At 39.8% G+C, this 20,000-nt stretch overlaps 1 protein-coding gene across 1 annotated transcript in view; it reads right to left on the bottom strand.

Annotated features, from left to right (window-relative positions):
• The window catches only part of LOC133634279 (glutamate receptor ionotropic, NMDA 2A-like), a 393,451-nt gene that overhangs the window by 12,764 nt on the left and 360,687 nt on the right, over window positions 1-20,000 (bottom strand). The window contains exon 10 of the mRNA XM_062027406.1: window positions 17,511-17,713. Within this exon, the coding sequence (XP_061883390.1) occupies window positions 17,511-17,713 (203 nt within the window). The remainder of the gene's footprint in view (window positions 1-17,510; window positions 17,714-20,000) is intronic.

Raw genomic sequence — 20,000 nt, forward strand, 5'->3', positions numbered from 1 at the left:
AGGCTGGCGAAGCTTAACAATGCTGTTGCTAACAACGCCATTGAAGCTAACTTAGCTACGGGACCTCGACAGAGCTATGCTAAAAACATTAGCTATCCACCTACGCCAGCCAGCCTCATATGCTCATCAACACCCGTGCTCACCGGCGTTCCAGCGATCGACGGAGCGACGAAGGACTTCACCCGATCACCGATACGGTCGGCGGCCCTGAGACGGAGGAAGTCAAGGTGAGGTCGGCGGCTAGCGCGTCTGCTAGCCATCTCAAAGTCCTCCTGGTTGTGTTGCTGTAGTCCGCCGCTAATACACCGATCCCACCTACAGCTTTCTTCTTTGCAGTCTTCATTGTTCATTAAACAAATTGCAAAATATTCACCAACACAGATGTCCAGAATACTGTGGAATTATGTGGTGAAAACAGAGCTTTTTGTATTGGATCCAATGGGGTCCGATTACTTCCGTTCACTCCGTGACGTCACGCGCATACGTCATCATACCGAGACGTTTTCAACCGGAAGTTTCGCGGGAAATTCAAAATTGCACTTTATAAGTTAGCCCGGCCGTATTGGCATGTGTTGCAATGTTAAGATTTCATCATTGACGTATAAACTATCAGACTGCGTGGTCGGTAGTAGTGGCTTTCAGTAGGCCTTTAAGTTATTGTTGAAAGAGGATCGAGAGAACATTACATTGGTTTCCTGGTGTTCCACAAAGTTTTCCGTACAACACCGTCCTTAAAAAAAAATATAAAAGTTAAGTCTTGTGTAACCAGAAATGACTGTTTTTTTCCAACTCCAAACTACCATGCGGGGCAGAGAGCAGAAAATTCACAAAAGCGTTCACATGAAAAAAAAAATAGACGTGTGTGTGTCTCAGGTGTGGCCGCGCACACATCACGTATACGTTAGACCTCTCCAGCTGAGGCCTGCACGTCCTTATGTCACTATGTAAACACTCACTGAGGCACGGTCCCTGGGGTGCTTGTGCATCTGTCCCATCACGTCACACTTGTATGTCAACACACACTCAAACAAACAAGGATGCAATGACGTGGCAAAGTTAAGATGTTTTTTTTGGGTTTTTTTACCCCTTTGCACCAAGGTTCACATAAGATGATGCTGTGTCAAAACGCCTCTCTAGATTCCATTCTGGGTTCAGGTCTGGAGAAGACATACCTATTATATAATTATTATCGGCGGTCACTCGAACGAGTATGACGATCCTCCCTTCATGGAGGATGCCCGTGCGTGAATTTGTTTAACGTGGCGAGACTGGTGCACAGACAGTCACCACACGATCCTTGACAGAATCGGGTCAGGGTCCAGTGGCATGGAGTCCAAGACAACTGGGGACCCTTTTCTGCTGCAGCCTTCTTCCGCCATCACAGCCGTTGTGGTAGTTCTTAAAACTACCGTCTTCCGCCTGCTCCGCCATTGAGGTCTTCACCGTATCCCTGGCTAGGGGGCAGTCAGGTACTAAGCCTTTGCCAAGGGCCACCTGGGGTAACAGTAGTAAAGGGGTGTGGGGAGGCGGGGCCGGCAGACCGACAGCGACAGCCCGTTCCAAGATGGCGGCGAGGAGGCGTGGCCGGCGGACCCGCTTCGAAATGGAGTGCAGGTGCGTGGATCGCGCAGCTGGGCAAAATTAAGTGATCCCCTCTCAGTGGATAAAAGGGCGACGGCCGAGAACGTGGAGAAGAGAGTTGGAGAGCGAGTCGGAGAGGAGAGAGTTGGAGAGCGAGTCGGAGAGAAGAGAGTTGGAGAGCGAGTTGGAGAGGAGAGAGTTGTAGAGCGAGTCGGAGAAAAGAGAGTTGGAGAGCGAGTCGGAGAAAAGAGAGTTGGAGAGCGAGTCGGAGAGGAGAGAGTTGGAGAGCGAGTCGGAGAGAAGAGAGTTGGAGAGCGAGTCGGAGAGGAGAGAGTTGGAGAGCGAGTCGGAGAGGAGAGAGTTGGAGAGCGAGTCGGAGAGGAGAGAGTTGGAGAGCGAGTCGGAGAGGAGAGAGTTGTAGAGCGAGTCGGAGAAAAGAGAGTTGTAGAGCGAGTCGGAGAGAAGAGAGTTGGAGAGCGAGTCGGAGAGGAGAGAGTTGTAGAGCGAGTCGGAGAAAAGAGAGTTGTAGAGCGAGTAGAGTTGGAGAGCGAGTCGGAGAGGAGAGAGTTGGAGAGAAGAGAGTTGGAGAGCGAGTCGGAGAGAAGAGAGTTGGAGAGCGAGTCGGAGAGGAGAGAGTTGGAGAGCGAGTCGGAGAGGAGAGAGTTGGAGAGCGAGTCGGAGAGGAGAGAGTTGGAGAGCGAGTCGGAGAGGAAAGAGTTGGAGAGCGAGTCGGAGAGGAGAGAGTTGGAGAGCGAGTCGGAGAGGAGAGAGTTGGAGAGCGAGTCGGAGAGAAGAGAGTTGGAAAGCGAGTCGGAGAGGAGAGAGTTGGAGAGCGAGTCGGAGAGGAGAGAGTTGGAGAGCGAGTCGGAGAGGAGAGAGTTGGAGAGCGAGTCGGAGAGGAGAGAGTTGGAGAGCGAGTCGGAGAGGAGAGAGTTGGAGAGCGAGTCGGAGAGGAGAGAGTTGGAGAGCGAGTCGGAGAGGAGAGAGTTGGAGAGCGAGTCGGAGAGGAGAGAGTTGGAGAGCGAGTCGGAGAGGAGAGAGTTGGAGAGCGAGTCGGAGAGGAGAGAGTTGGAGAGCGAGTCGGAGAGGAGAGAGTTGGAGAGCGATTCGGAGAGAAGAGAGTTGGAGAGCGAGTCGGAGAGGAGAGAGTTGGAGAGCGAGTCGGAGAGGAGAGAGTTGTAGAGCGAGTTGGAGAAAAGAGAGTTGGAGAGCGAGTCGGAGAGAAGAGAGTTGGAGAGCGAGTCGGAGAGGAGAGAGTTGGAGAGCGAGTCGGAGAGGAGAGAGTTGGAGAGCGAGTCGGAGAGGAGAGAGTTGGAGAGCGAGTCGGAGAGGAGAGAGTTGGAGAGCGAGTCGGAGAGGAGAGAGTTGGAGAGCGAGTCGGAGAGGAGAGAGTTGGAGAGCGAGTCGGAGAGAAGAGAGTTGGAGAGCGAGTCGCAGAGGAGAGAGTTGGAGAGCGAGTCGGAGAGAAGAGAGTTGGAGAGCGAGTCGGAGAAAAGAGAGTTGGAGAGCGAGTCGGAGAAAAGAGAGTTGGAGAGCGAGTCGGAGAGAAGAGAGTTGGAGAGCGAGTCGGAGAGAAGAGAGTTGGAGAGCGAGTCGGAGAGGAGAGAGTTGGAGAGCGAGTCGGAGAAAAGAGAGTTGGAGAGCGAGTCGGAGAGAAGAGAGTTGGAGAGCGAGTCGGAGAGGAGAGAGTTGGAGAGCGAGTCGGAGAGAAGAGAGTTGGAGAGCGAGTCGCAGAGGAGAGAGTTGGAGAGTGAGTCGGAGAGAAGAGAGTTGGAGAGCGAGTCGGAGAGGAGAGAGTTGGAGAGCGAGTCGGAGAGAAGAGAGTTGGAGAGCGAGTCGGAGAGAAGAGAGTTGGAGAGCGAGTCGGAGAGGAGAGAGTTGGAGAGCGAGTCGGAGAAAAGAGAGTTGGAGAGCGAGTCGGAGAGAAGAGAGTTGGAGAGCGAGTCGGAGAGGAGAGAGTTGGAGAGCGAGTCGGAGAGAAGAGAGTTGGAGAGCGAGTCGCAGAGGAGAGAGTTGGAGAGTGAGTCGGAGAGAAGAGAGTTGGAGAGCGAGTCGGAGAGGAGAGAGTTGGAGAGCGAGTCGGAGAGAAGAGAGTTGGAGAGCGAGTCGCAGAGGAGAGAGTTGGAGAGTGAGTCGGAGAGAAGAGAGTTGGAGAGCGAGTCGGAGAAAAGAGAGTTGGAGAGCGAGTCGGAGAAAAGAGAGTTGGAGAGCGAGTCGGAGAGAAGAGAGTTGGAGAGCGAGTCGGAGAGGAGAGAGTTGGAGAGCGAGTCGGAGAAAAGAGAGTTGGAGAGCGAGTCAGAGAGAAGAGAGTTGGAGAGCGAGTCGGAGAGGAGAGAGTTGGAGAGCGAGTCGGAGAGAAGAGAGTTGGAGAGCGAGTCGCAGAGGAGAGAGTTGGAGAGTGAGTCGGAGAGAAGAGAGTTGGAGAGCGAGTCGGAGAGGAGAGAGTTGGAGAGCGAGTCGCAGAGGAGAGAGTTGGAGAGTGAGTCGGAGAGAAGAGAGTTGGAGAGCGAGTCGGAGAGGAGAGAGTTGGAGAGCGAGTCGGAGAGGAGAGAGTTGGAGAGCGAGTCGGAGAGACAAGAGTTGGAGAGCGAGAAGCGGATGCTGAGCGCGAGAGGCAGAGAGCCAGAGGCAGACGCCGACGCCGTGGGCGGCTGGAAAGCAGACGGTGGAGCGAGCAGTAGAGGGAGGCGCAGCTGAAAATCGACCCGACCGCAGACAAGGTTTTATTTGAAAAACCCTGCTCGCGACAATGTCCTTCCTTGATGGTCCATGGAACCCGGACGACAGCGGGAGTCGTTCACAAGGGGTTAACCTCCTAGTGCCCCAAGACCACATAGAGGAGCCTCCACTGCCGGATGCACTTTAACGTCATGCCCAGGACATGGAGGAGGCATACCTACCCACTCTGTCACCTTTAGCTTCCTCAGTCATCTTAGGGATGTGTTTGGAGTCTTTATCATGTTGAAAATCTGTTTCCCAAGGCAAGGAATCATCATAAACTTGTTGGGATTCATTTTTACCTCTATGAACCGCAGCTCCCCAGTGCCCCAGCACCTGGTACGCAAGTGTTAAGAACCAGTCGGAACAATTGGTCAATCAAATAGCCCTTAAAGATCAATGTCTCAAAGGGCTTCAGAATCTCACAATAACATTCTTGGATCTAAGAACCACATTTGGGCAAGTAAAACCTAAAGAAAAACTCCAGGTGGGGAAAAAGAAGAAACCTTGAGAAGGGATCGCAGATGTAGGGACCGCCCTTCTAGGGTGACCGGCTGCAACGGATGTCAAGTAGGTACAGTTTTTGAATTGTAAGTAAGTGTCGCCTAATTATTTAGTTGTTAATTTAATAGATGAAGTGGGAGTCCAGTCTGCCGGGAAATCAGCGGATAGTCCTGGGGGGAGTGAATCTTCTTCCAGCCTCAGCCAGTCAGCTATGCAGAGATGTCTTTAGCTGTGCATGGAGAAATGGTCCAACGAGTGTTTCAACTCGGGTCTTAATTTGGGTCAACTAACACCTCCTCCTGACTGGTACCTCTCTAGAAATTAACTGTAGCCACCTGGTATCCATTTCCAGACAGTAGAGGGTCGAGCCTAAGAAAAGAAGCCCAGACTTTCGTCTCCCTAGCTACTTCGCCCAGCTCCATCCTGAGGCATTCCTAGGCCAACATGTCTTGGGTTTTCCTTGAGGCGTCTGGTGCACCCCATCAATCTCTTTTCGAAGTGGAGGACCAGGGTTTTTAGTCCGAGTTCTTCCGGAATGACAGAGCTTCTTACCCAAGGGAGAACACCGCCAACCTACAGAGGAAACTCTGTAGGTTGCATCTTCTGTCTTGCCTCTGGTGAGGGCGGTCACATTTTTTTCCGCTCCCTTATTCTCCAAGGTTGCTCTCTTGTTTTGTCTTGTCTGAACTTTTTTGAAGCCTCTTTCTTTGCGCTGTCCTCAAATCTAAACATCAGACATGGAAATGACCAGCTGGACTCTCGACGCAATTGACAAAAAAGCGCATCAAACGACAAAGACATCCCCGCCACTCGGGTTCCTTACTACGACGACATTTCACTGCACATCACATGTTGAAATTCACCCCGCCCCCCTCAATTAACCGTAGCTCCCCGGTGCTGGCAGCACTCGTGCAGCCCGGGATGCTGCCACCTCTGCGCAAAGACATAATTATAGCGATCTTACACGTTTTTTTTGCCAGATAATTACGCAGTATTGACCGTGTTGAATATTTCTTTAAAGGGAATGACACGTCTTTGCTGTAATGCAAGCTGCACACAGACTACTTTAAAGTAGGCCGACTTCCTGAGCAGTATCATCCCTCAAAGAGGCACATTGTCATAAAAGTGACGGATGACATGGGAGATCAAGTTGGTCAGATACTGCAGGATGATAAAGAGCAGGATTAATGATCTGCCCAAATCAAATCAGTTTGTGGTGTGTTACTAACACACACACACCCACACACACACACACACACCCCCCCCCACACACACACACGCGCACACGCACACACAATTGGAGCATGAAGAGCACTTTGAGAGGTTGACGTGGTGCATTAAGCACTAGTCAGTAAAGATGGCAAAATATCAAAATACAGGCGGTGCACATTTGACCAAATACATGACTCTTTCCACCGAGGAGGGGCCAATGTTATATTCTATATTAGTACTATAAAAATGTCTTATTTTTTCCAAAAAATATCAAGTTTTTTCGAAAATAATTCAAGTTTTTTCAAAAATAATTCACGTTTTTTCAAAAACAATTCATGTTTTTTCCAAAAAAATTCAAGTTTTTTTCCAAAAAATGTCAAGTTTTTTCCAAAAAAATGTCAAGTTTTTTCAAAAAAAAATTTCAAAAAAATTTCACGTTTTTTCCAAAAAAATGTAGTTTTTTCAAAAAAATGTCTAGTTTTTTTAAATTTATGAAAAAGTGTCAAGTTTTTTCAAAAAAGTTTCAAGTTTTTAAAAAAATAATTAAAGTTTTTTCAAAAAAATGTCAATTTTTTTCCAAAAAAGGTCAAGTTTTTTCAAAAAAATGTCAAGTTTTTTTAAAAAAAGTAAAGTTTAAAAAAAAAAAAATTATGTTTTTTTCAAAACAATTTGAAGTTTTTTTCAAAAAAATGTGAAGTATTTTTCAAAAAAATTCTAGTTTTTTTTCAAAAAAAATTCAAGTTTTTAAAAAAAAAAAATCAAGTTTTTTAAAAAAAAATTCAATTTTTTTCCCAAAAAATTATAATTAAAAAAAAATAAAAAATTCAAGTTTAAAAAAAAAAAAAGTTAAATTTTTTCAACTTTTCTCGACTGCGTGTACGATTGATAACAAGTATAAAAGTGGTTTTGCGTCGCCATGGAGACGCTCCACATGCATGGTAAGTTAAAGTTAAAGTACCACTGACACTCACGCACACTAGGTGTGGTGAAATTTGTGTTCTGCATTTGACCCATCCCCTTGTTCACTCCCTGGGAGGTGAGGGGAGCAGTGAGCAGCAGCGCTGGCTGCGCCCGGGAATCATTTTTGGTGATTTAACCCCCAATTCCAACCCTTGGTGCTGAGTGCCAAGCAGAGAGGTAATGGGTCCCGTTTTAATAGTCTTTGGTATGACTCGGCCGGGGTTTAAACTCACGACCTACCGATCTCAGGGCGGACACTCTAACCACTAGGCCACTGAGTAGGTTGTGTGCGCCTGTGGCGTTTCGTCATGCTGGTGACATGCAGTACACAGACATAATATGTGCCACCTTTTCTAGGCTTATAGAAGCTATGTAGAATGATCCAGCCACAGGAAAATGCATATTGCGGGAACTTTCCCTTTTTTCATACATTTTCACTATAAAAATAACAGCATAAAAATAAAAAAAACCCCACCAAAACTACATATGTCTGATAATATCGGCAGTCCGATATTATTGGCCGATGAATGCTTTAAAATGTAATATCGGAAATTATCGGAATCGGTTTCAAAATGATCGGTATCGGTTTCAAAAAGGCCTCTGCGTGCCGGCGCAGTCACATAATATCTGGGGCTTTTCACACACACAAGTGAATGCAAGTCATACTTGGTCAATAGCCATACAGGTCACACTGAGGGTGACCGTACAAACAACTTTAACGCTGTTACAAATATGCGCCACACTGTGAACCCACACCTAACAAGAATGACAAACATATTTCGGGAGAACATCCGCACCGTAACACAACATTAACACAACAGAACAAATACCCAGAACCCCTTGCAGCAATAACTCTTCCGGGACGCTACACTGTAAAAAAATAAATAAAGTTGAGAAAACGCAAGTTTTCAAGGCAACATGATGCAACAAGATTTTTGCGTTTTCTCAACTTTTGACTGCTATTGTTGACTTAACTAAGATTTACAAGTTGAGATAAGAGTTATGTGACATATGACATATGACATATGTGACATATGACATAACTCTTCTGCCCACGCTACTCGTTTCCAGCGTGTGCAGCTAGACAGATAGTTAACAGCATGAAGAAACAGAAGCTCCAGAAGTTTTGTTAAGGATTGATGTTCCTTCTTTTCAATTTTTTGCGATTTGTTTTGAGTTTTTTCAGGGTCCATAGTGCCATTTTTGGTTTGACTGACATATGACATATGTCACATATGACATAACTCTTATCTCAACTTGTAAATCTTAGTTAGGTCAACAATAGTAGTCAAAAGTTGAGGAAACGCAAAAATCTTGTTGCATCATGTTGCCTTGAAAATTTGCGTTTTCTCAACTTTTTTTTTTTTTTACAGTGTACAATATACACCCGAACCCCCGCCCCCCTAACCCCGCCCACCTCAACCTCCTCATGCTCTCTCAGGGAGAGCATGACCCAAATTCCAAGCTGCTGTTTTGAGGCATGTTAAAAAAAAATAATGCACTTTGTGACTTCAATAATAAATATGGCAGTGCCATGTTGACATTTTTTTTCCATAATTTCAGTTGATTTATTTTGGAAAACCTTGTTACATTGTTTAATGCATCCAGCTGGGCATCACAACAAAATTAGGCATAATAATGTGTTAATTCCACGACTGTATATATCGGTTGGTATCGGAATCGGTAATTAAGAGTTGGACAATATCGGAATATCGGCCAAAAAGCCATTATCGGACATCTCTACTTTTCATTCAGCCCGCTGAACGTCACCCAAATATGAAACAATTCAAACTAGGGTTGCTCGTGCATGCAGTAATCCCGCCGCCCTGCGGGGGGCAACAGTGAGGCGTACGTGTCACAATTAAGCAGATGACTACTCAGTCTAACCAAAAATGGCACTATCGACCCTGAAAAAACGCAAAATAAATCGCAAAAAAATGAAAAGAAGGAACATCAATCCTTAACAAAACTTCTGGAGCTTCTGTTTCTTCATGCTGTTAACTATCTGTCTAGCTGCACACGCTGGAAAGGAGTAGCAGAAGGACACATTTATTGACAGCCGATGTGTTTACTTTGCAGTTCAGTCTCATCCAGAAAGGAGGCCAGAGGCAGGTAGCAGGAAGTCGGAATTTTAAAAAAAAACAGACGACGCCAAGAGGGTGAGGACGGGGGCGGCACAGGAGTCTTGTGGCGTCGGTCCAAATGGAACATGAAGATAGTTCGGGAGGCGTCCCACAAGGTAAGTCTCCAGCTAGAACTCCAGTTGTTGTGACTCCTTGCTTTATTTAGCACGCCGGGGATGTGACGGAAATACCAACCTTGACCCTGTTTGTGTGGAATGCAAAATGCTGCTCTTTTTTGTACACCCAAGATGGAAAACCAGCGCTGGTAGGACGGGGGACAATTTGGTCTGGAGTTCGTCGACGCCACGTCAAAAAGTGGCCGCGTGAATCGCGATGAATAAATGCACCATTGTCGGCGGCGCCGCGACAGCACCGGCGTTGGAGCGGCGCGTCGACGACGAAATAACGGAGGACGAAAACAAGATTGTCCTCAGCAAGCGTGACAGCACTAATTAGCGAGCGGGAAAACCGACCTGCCAATCATAATCATCGCGTTACCCTCGACATTCAACTGATGCATTGACGCACCACGTCCATATTATGACATTTAGCTTCTTGTTCATATAACAAATATTTAATTGGTGATATTAATATTTGATTGTATTTTACTATGAAGAACTTACAACAATGAAAGCAAGTCAAAATATCAAATAACCTATTTTTCGGAATATAAGGTGCACTTAAAATTAGAGATGTACGATAATATCGACCTGCCGATATTATCGGCCGATATATGCGTTAAAATGTAATATCGGAAATTATTGGTATCGGTTTTTTATTATCTGTATGGTTTTTTTTTTTTAATTTTTAATTTTTTTTTAATTTATTAAATCAACATAAAAAACACAAGATACACTTACAATTAGTGCACCAACCCAAAAAATCTCCCTCCTCCATTTACACTCATCCACACAAAAGGGTTGTTTCTTTCTGTTATTAATATTCTGGTTCCTACATTATATATCAATATATATCAATACAGTCTGCAAGGGATACAGTCCGTAAGCACACATGATTGTGCGTGCTGCTGCTCCACTAATAGTACTAACCTTTAACAGTTAATTTGACTAATTTTCATTCATTACTAGTTTCTATGTAACCGTTTTTGTATTGTTGTACTTTCTTTTTTATTCAAGAAAATGTTTTTAATTTATTTATCTTATTTTACTAATTTTTTTAAAAAGTGCCTTATCTTCACCATACCTGGTTGTCCAAATTAGCCATTATAATGTGTTAATTCCACGACTGCATATATCGGTTGATATCGGTATCGGTTGATATCGGTATCGGTAATTAAAGAGTTGGACAATATCGGAATATCGGATATCGGCAAAAAACCATTATCGGACATCCCTACTTAAAATTCTTTCATTTTCTCAAAACTCGCCTTGTAACCCGGTGCGCCTAATGTACGGAATAATTTTGGTTGTGCTTACCGACCTCGAAGCTATTTTATTCGGCACGTGGCGAAATGATAAGTGTGACCAGTAGATGGCAGTCACACATAATAGATATGTGTAGACTGCACCATGATGGCAGTCACACATAAGAGATATGTGTAGACTAGAGATGTTCGATAATATCGGACTGCAGATATTATCGGCCGATATATGCGTTAAAATGTAATATCGGAAATTATTGGTATCGTTTTTTTATTATCTGTATCGTTTTTTTTTGTTTTTTTTAATTTTTTATTTATTTATTAAATCAACATAAAAAACACAAGATACACTTACAATTAGTGCACCAACCCAAAAAATCTCCCTCCTCCATTTACACTCATCCACACAAAAGGGTTGTTTCTTTCTGTTATTAATATTCTGGTTCCTACATTATATATCAATATATATCAATACAGTCTGCAAGGGATACAGTCCGTAAGCACACATGATTGTGCGTGCTGCTGGTCCACTAATAGTACTAACCTTTAACAGTTAATTTGACTAATTTTCATTCATTACTAGTTTCTATGTAACCGTTTTTGTATTGTTGTACTTTCTTTTTTATTCAAGAAAATGTTTTTAATTTATTTATCTTATTTTACAATTTTTTTTAAAAAGTGCCTTATCTTCACCATACCTGGTTGTCCAAATTAGGCATAATAATGTGTTAATTCCACGACTGCATATATCGGTTGATATCGGTATCGGTTGATATCGGTATCGGTAATTAAAGAGTTGGACAATATCAGAATATCGGATATCGGCAAAAAGCCATTATCGGACATCCCTACTTAAAATCCTTTCATTTTCTCAAAACTCGCCTTATAACCCGGTGCGCCTAATGTACGGAATAATTTTGGTTGTGCTTACCGACCTCAAAGCTATTTTATTCGGCACGTGGCGAAATGATAAGTGTGACCAGTAGATGGCAGTCACACATAAGAGATATGTGTAGACTGCACTATGATGGCAGTCACACATAAGAGATATGTGTAGACTAGAGATGTCCGATAATATCGGACTGCCGATATTATCGGCCGATATATGCGTTAAAATGTAATATCGGAAATTATTGGTATCGGTTTTTTATTATCTGTATCGTTTTTTTTTTTTATTTTAAATTTTTTATTTATTTATTAAATCAACATAAAAAACACAAGATACACTTACAATTAGTGCACCAACCCAAAAAATCTCCCTCCCCCATTTACACTCATTCACACAAAAGGGTTGTTTCTTTCTGTTATTAATATTCTGGTTCCTACATTATATATCAATATATATCAATACAGTCTGCAAGGGATACAGTCCGTAAGCACACATGATTGTGCGTGCTGCTGCTCCACTAATAGTACTAACCTTTAACAGTTAATTTTACTAATTTTCATTCATTACTAGTTTCTATGTAACCGTTTTTGTATTGTTGTACTTTCTTTTTTATTCAAGAAAATGTTTTTAATTTATTTATCTTATTTTACTAATTTTTAAAAAAAGGACCTTATCTTCACCATACCTGGTTGTCCAAATTAGGCATAATAATGTGTTAACTCCACGACTGCATATATCGGTTGATATCGGTATCGGTAATTAAAGAGTTGGACAATATCGGAATATCGGATATCGGCAAAAAGCCATTATCGGACATCCCTACTTAAAATCCTTTCATTTTCTCAAAACTCGCCTTATAACCCGGTGCGCCTAATGTACGGAATAATTTTGGTTGTGCTTACCGACCTCGAAGCTATTTTATTCGGCACGTGGCGAAATGATAAGTGTGACCAGTAGATGGCAGTCACACATAAGAGATATGTGTAGACTGCACTATGATGGCAGTCACACATAAGAGATATGTGTAGACTAGAGATGTCCGATAATATCGGACTGCCGATATTATCGGCCGATATATGCGTTAAAATGTAATATCGGAAATTATTGGTATCGGTTTTTTATTATCTGTATCGTTTTTTTTTGTTTTTTTTAATTTTTTATTTATTTATTACATCAACATAAAAAACACAAGATACACTTACAATTAGTGCACCAACCCAAAAAATCTCCCTCCCCCATTTACACTCATTCACACAAAAGGGTTGTTTCTTTCTGTTATTAATATTCTGGTTCCTACATTATATATCAATATATATCAATACAGTCTGCAAGGGATACAGTCCGTAAGCACACATGATTGTGTGTGCTGCTGCTCCACTAATAGTACTAACCTTTAACAGTTAATTTGACTAATTTTCATTCATTACTAGTTTCTATGTAACCGTTTTTGTATTGTTGTACTTTCTTTTTTATTCAAGAAAATGTTTTTAATTTATTTATCTTATTTTACAATTTTTTTTAAAAAGTGCCTTATCTTCACCATACCTGGTTGTCCAAATTAGGCATAATAATGTGTTAATTCCACGACTGCATATATCGGTTGATATCGGTATCGGTAATTAAAGAGTTGGACAATATCGGAATATCGGATATCGGCAAAAAGCCATTATCGGACATCCCTACTTAAAATCCTTTCATTTTCTCAAAACTCGCCTTATAACCCGGTGCGCCTAATGTACGGAATAATTTTGGTTGTGCTTACCGACCTCGAAGCTATTTTATTCGGCACGTGGCGAAATGATAAGTGTGACCAGTCACACATAAGAGATATGTGTAGACTGCACTATGATGGCAGTCACACATAAGAGATATGTGTAGACTAGAGATGTCCGATAATATCGGACTGCCGATATCATCGGCCGATAAATGCTTTAAAACGTAATATCGGAAATTATCGGTATCGGTTTAAAAAAGTAAAACGTATGACTTTTTAAAACGCCGCTGTACGGAGTGGTACACGAACGTAGGGAGAAGTATGCTCATACCAGTCATACTTGCCAACCCTCCCAATTTTCCCGGGAGACTCCCGAATTTCAGTGCCCCTCCCGAAAATCTCCCAGGTGAATGCAAGGCATACTTGGTCAACAGCCATACAGGTCACACTGAGGGTTGTCGTATAAACAACTTTAACACTGTTACAAATATGCGCCACACTGTGAAGCCACACCAAACAAGAATGGCAAACACATTTCGGGAGAACATCCGCACCTTGACACAACATAAACGCAACAGAACAAATACCCAGAACCCCTTGCAGCACTAACTCTTCCGGGACGCTACAATATACACCCCCCGCTGCCCTCTACCCCTCCACCTCAACCCCACCCACCTCAACCTCCTCATGCATGTATATATCGGTATCGGTTGATATCGGAATCTGTAATTAAGAGTTGGACAATATTGGAATATCGGGTATCGGTACAAAAGCCATTATCGGACATCTATAGTGTAGACTGCAATATGACTCAAGTAAACAACACCAACATTTTATATGTTCCATTGAAAATATAGAACACTACACACGGCACTCAAAAATCTATTGATGATGTTGATTATGATGATAATGATGATGTTGATGATAATGATGTTGAAAATTATGATGATGATGATGATGATGATAATGTTGAGGATGATGATGATGATAATTATGATATTGTTAATGATGATAATGATGACATGATGATGATGATAATTATGTTGATAATGATGATGATGATGAAGATGTTTCCAATGTTGAAGATGATAATGATGATGATATTGATAATGTTGATGATGATGATGTTGACGATGATGTTGATGATGATGATGATGATATTGATGATGTTGAAACTGATAATGATTGTTGATAATGTTGAAGATGATGATGATGTTGATGATGATGATAATGATGTTGAAAATGATGATGATGTTGACGATGATGATGATGATAATGTTGAGGATGATGATAATTATGATGTTGATAATGATAATGATGACATGATGATGATGATGATAATTATGTTGATAATGATGATGATGATGATGATGATGATGAAGATGTTTCTAATGTTGAAGATGATAATGATGATGATATTGATAATGTTGATAATGATGATGTTGACGATGATGTTGATGATGATATTGATGATGTTGAAAATGATAATGATTGTTGACAATGTTGAAGATGATGATGATGTTGATGATGATGATAATGATGATGTTGATGATAATGATGTTCAAAATGATGATGTTGACGATGATGATGATGATAATGTTGAGGATGATGATGATGATAATTATGACGTTGATAATGATGACAATGATGATGATAATTATGTTGATAATGATGATGTTTCTAATGTTGAAGATGATAATGATGGTGTTGATGATGATGTTGATAATGTTGATGATGATGATGTTGACGATGATGATGATGATATTGAAAAAGATAATGATTGTTGATAATGTTGAAGATGATGATGTTAATGATGATGATGATGATAATGATGATGTTTATAATGTTGAAGATGATAATGATGGTGTTGATGATGATGTTGATAATGTTGATGATGATGATGTTGACGATGATGATGATGATAATGTTGAGGATGATGATAATTATGATGTTGATAATGATGATAATTATGACATGATGATGATGATGATGATAATTATGTTGATAATGATGATGATGATGATGAAGATGTTTCTAATGTTGAAGATGATAATGATGATGATATTGATAATGTTGATAATGATGATGTTGACGATGATGTTGATGATGATGATGATGATGATATTGATGATGTTGAAAATGATAATGATTGTTGACAATGTTGAAGATGATGATGATGTTGATGATGATGATAATGATGACGTTGATGATAATGATGTTGAAAATGATGATGTTGACGATGATGATGATGATAATGTTGAGGATGATGATGATGATAATTATGACGTTCATAATGATGACAATGATGATGATAATTATGTTGATAATGATGATGTTTCTAATGTTGAAGATGATAATGATGGTGTTGATGATGATGTTGATAATGTTGATGATGATGATGTTGATGATGATGATGATAATGTTGAGGATGATGATGATGACAATTATGATGTTGATAATGATGACAATGATGATGATAATTATGTTGATAATGATGATGATGTATCTAATGTTGAAGATGATAATGATGGTGTTGATGATAATGTTGATAATGTTGATGATGATGACGATGATGATGATATTAAAAAAGATAATGATTGTTGATAATGTTGAAGATGATGATGTTGATGATGATGATAATGATGATGTTGATGATAATGATGTTGAAAATGATGATGATGATGTTGACGATGATGATGATGATAATGTTGAGGATGATGATGATGATAATTATGATGTTGATAATAATGATAATGATGACAATGATGATGATGATAATTATGTTGATAATGATGATGTTTATAATGTTGAAGATGATAATGATGATGATATTGATAATGATGATGTTTATAATGTTGAAGATGATAATGATGATGATATTGATAATGATGATGTTGACGATGATGTTGATGATATTGATGAAGTTGAAAATGCTAATGATTGTTGATAATGTTGAAGATGATGATGATGTTGATGATGATGATAATGTTGATAATGATGCTGTTGAAAATGCTAATGATTGTTGATAATGTTGAAGATGATGATGATGTTGATGATGATGATAATGATAATGTTGATAATGATGATGTTGAAAATGCTAATGATTGTTGATAATGTTGAAGATGATAATGATAATGTTGATAATGATAATGTTGTTAATGATGATGTTGATCATGATGATGATAATGATGTTTCTAATGTTGAAGATGATAATGATGGTGTTGATGATGATGTTGATAATGTTGATGATGATGATGTTGACGATGATGATGATGATATTAAAAAAGATAATGATTGTTGATAATGTTGAAGATGATGATGTTGATGATGATGATGATGATGATAATGTTGAGGATGATGATGATGACAATTATGATGTTGATAATGATGACAATGATGATGATGATGATAATTATGTTGATAATGATGATGATGTATCTAATGTTGAAGATGATAATGATGGTGTTGATGATGATGTTGATCATGTTGATGATGATGACGATGATGATGATGATGATGATGATATTAAAAAAGATAATGATTGTTGATAATGTTGAAGATGATGATGTTGAGGATGATGATAATGATGATGTTGATGATAATGATGTTGAAAATGATGATGATGATGTTGACGATGATGATGATGATAATGTTGAGGATGATGATGATGATAATTATGATGTTGATAATAATGATAATGATGACAATGATAATTATGTTGATAATGATGATGTTTATAATGTTGAAGATGATAATGATGATGATATTGATAATGAGGATGTTGACGATGATGTTGATGATGTTGAAAATGCTAATGATTGTTGATAATGTTGGAGATGATGATGATGTTGATGATGATGATGATAATGTTGATAATGATGATGTTGAAAATGCTAATGATTGTTGATAATGTTGAAGATGATGATGATGTTGATGATGATGATAATGATAATGTTGATAATGATGATGTTGAAAATGCTAATGATTGTTGATAATGTTGAAGATGATAATGATAATGTTGATAATGATAATGTTGTTAATGATGATGTTGATCATGATGATGATAATGATGTTGATAATGTTGAAGATGAGGATGTTGATGACTATAATGATTGTGTTGATGATGATAATGATGTTCGTGATCACTGTTATTACGTTTTTTTAATACTAATTTGATAATTTTCATTCAATTTGTTTATAGATTACTTTTAAATCAATCTTCTTTTTGTGTTTTTAGTTCAAAGTTTGTGTTTTTCCTTGTCTTTTAGTGCTTAAAGTGGTGTTTCATTGCTTGGAAAGCAAGTATTTATGGCAAGTGAGACATATCACACGCTTCTATCTACTCCCTTCACCTTCATGGAGTCACGCAGGGCAAAGAATTGAAGTGAAGTAGGTGAAAGGTGAAAGGAGCAGCCAAGTTGAACGTACTCTTTGACGTGTTTGCGGCAGGGCACGGAGTTCCTCATGCACGTCCCCGTGAGGATGTCCACGTTGTCCACGATGACAAAGGGCTTCTCCTCCAGCGTGACGATGGACAGGTGGTTCTCGTCTGCGTCCTCGTCGCCGTGCGAGTTGTAGCGCGGCCACACGGGGAACATCAGCGACAGCGTTCCGTTCTCCCAGCGACCCATCTGAGTGCCAACAACAACAACATTACATTAGTGATCGCATTTGATGATGATGTTCATGATGATCATGTTGATGATGCTGATGATGATGTTCATGATGATGATGTTCATGTTGATGATGATGATAATGATGATGTTGATGGCAATGTTGATGACAATGATGATGTTCGTGTTGATAATGTTCATGATGATAATAATGATGCTGATGATGATGTTCCTGATGATGATGTACATGTTGATGATGATGATAATGATGATGTTGATGCCAATGATGATGACAATGATGATGTTCGTGTTGATAATGTTCATGATGATGATAATGATGCTGATGATGTTCCTGATGATGATGTACATGTTGATGATGATGATAATGATGATGTTGATGATGTTGATGGCAATGTTAATGACAATGATGATGTTCATGATGATGATGTTCACGATGATGATGATGATCATGTTGATAATAATGATGCTGATGATGATGTACATGTTGATGATGAGGATAATGATGATGTTGATGACAATGATGATGAAAATGATGATGTTCATGTTGATAATGTTCATGATGATAATAATGATGCTGATGATGATGTTCCTGATGATGATGTACATGTTGATGATGATGATAATGATTATGTTGATGTTGATGGCAATGTTGATGACAATGATGATGTTCATGATGATGATGTTCATGATGATGTTCATGTTGATAATGATGCTGATGATGATGTTCCTGATGATGATGTACATGTTGATGATGAGGATAATGATGATGTTGATGACAATGATGATGAAAATGATGATGTTCATGTTGATAATGTTCATGATGATAATAATGATGCTGATAATGATGTTCCTGCTGATGATGTACATGTTGATGATAATGATGATGTTGATGATGTTGATGCCAATGATGATGACAATGATGATGTTCATGTTGATAGTGTTCATGATGCTAATAATGATACTGATGATGATGTTCCTGATGATGATGTACATTTTGATGATGATAATGATGATATTGATGGCAATGTTGATGACAATGATGATGTTCATGATGATGATGTTCATGATGATGATGCTGATCATGTTGATAATAACGATGCTGATGATGATGTGCCTGATGATGATGTACATGTTGATGATGACGATAATGATGATGTTGATGACAATGATGATGTTCATGTTGATGATGATCATGATGATAATAATGATGCTGATGACGATGTTCCTGATGATGACGATAATGATGATGTTGATGATGTTGATGACAATGATGATGACAATGATGATGTTCATGTTGATAATGTTCATGAGGATAATAATGATGCTGATTATGTTCCTGATGATGATGTACATGTTGATGGGGATGATAATGATGATGTTGATGACAATGATGATGTTCATGTTGATAGTGTTCATGATGCTGATAATAATGATGCTGATGATGATGTTCCTGCTGATGATGTACATTTTGATGATGATGATAATGATGATATTGATGGCAATGTTGATGTTCATGATGATGATGCTGATCATGTTGATAATAAAGATGCTGATGATGATGTTCCTGATGATGATGTACATGTTGATGATGACGATAATTATGATGTTGATGACAATGATGATGTTCATGTTGATGATGTTCATGATGATAATAATGATGCTGATGATGATGTTCCTGATGATGACGATAATGATGATGTTGATGATGTTGGTGACAATGATGATGACAATGATGATGTTCATGATGATAATGTTCATGATGATAATAATGATGCTGATGATGATGTTCCTGATGATGATGTACATTTTGATGATGATGATGATAATGATGATGTTGATGATGTTGATGGCAATGTTGATGACAATGATGATGTTCATGATGATGATGTTCATGATGATGATGATGATCATGTTGATAATAATGATGCTGATGATGTTCCTGATGATGATGTACATGTTGATGGTGATGATAATGATGATGTTGATGACAATGATGATGACAATGACGATGATCATGTTGATAATAATGATGCTGATGATGATGTTCCTGATGATGATGTACATGTTGATGATGATAATGATGATGTTGATGACAATGATGATGTTCATGTTGATAAAGTTCATGATGATAATAATGATGCTGATGATGATGTTCCTGATGATTATGTAAATGTTGATGATGATGATAATGATGATGTTGATGACAATGATGATGTTCATGTTGATAATGTTCATGATGATAATAATGATGCTGATGATGATGTTCCTGATGATGATGAACATT

Source organism: Entelurus aequoreus, linkage group LG18, assembly GCF_033978785.1.
Source record: "Entelurus aequoreus isolate RoL-2023_Sb linkage group LG18, RoL_Eaeq_v1.1, whole genome shotgun sequence".
Classification (NCBI taxonomy): Eukaryota; Metazoa; Chordata; class Actinopteri; order Syngnathiformes; family Syngnathidae; genus Entelurus; species Entelurus aequoreus.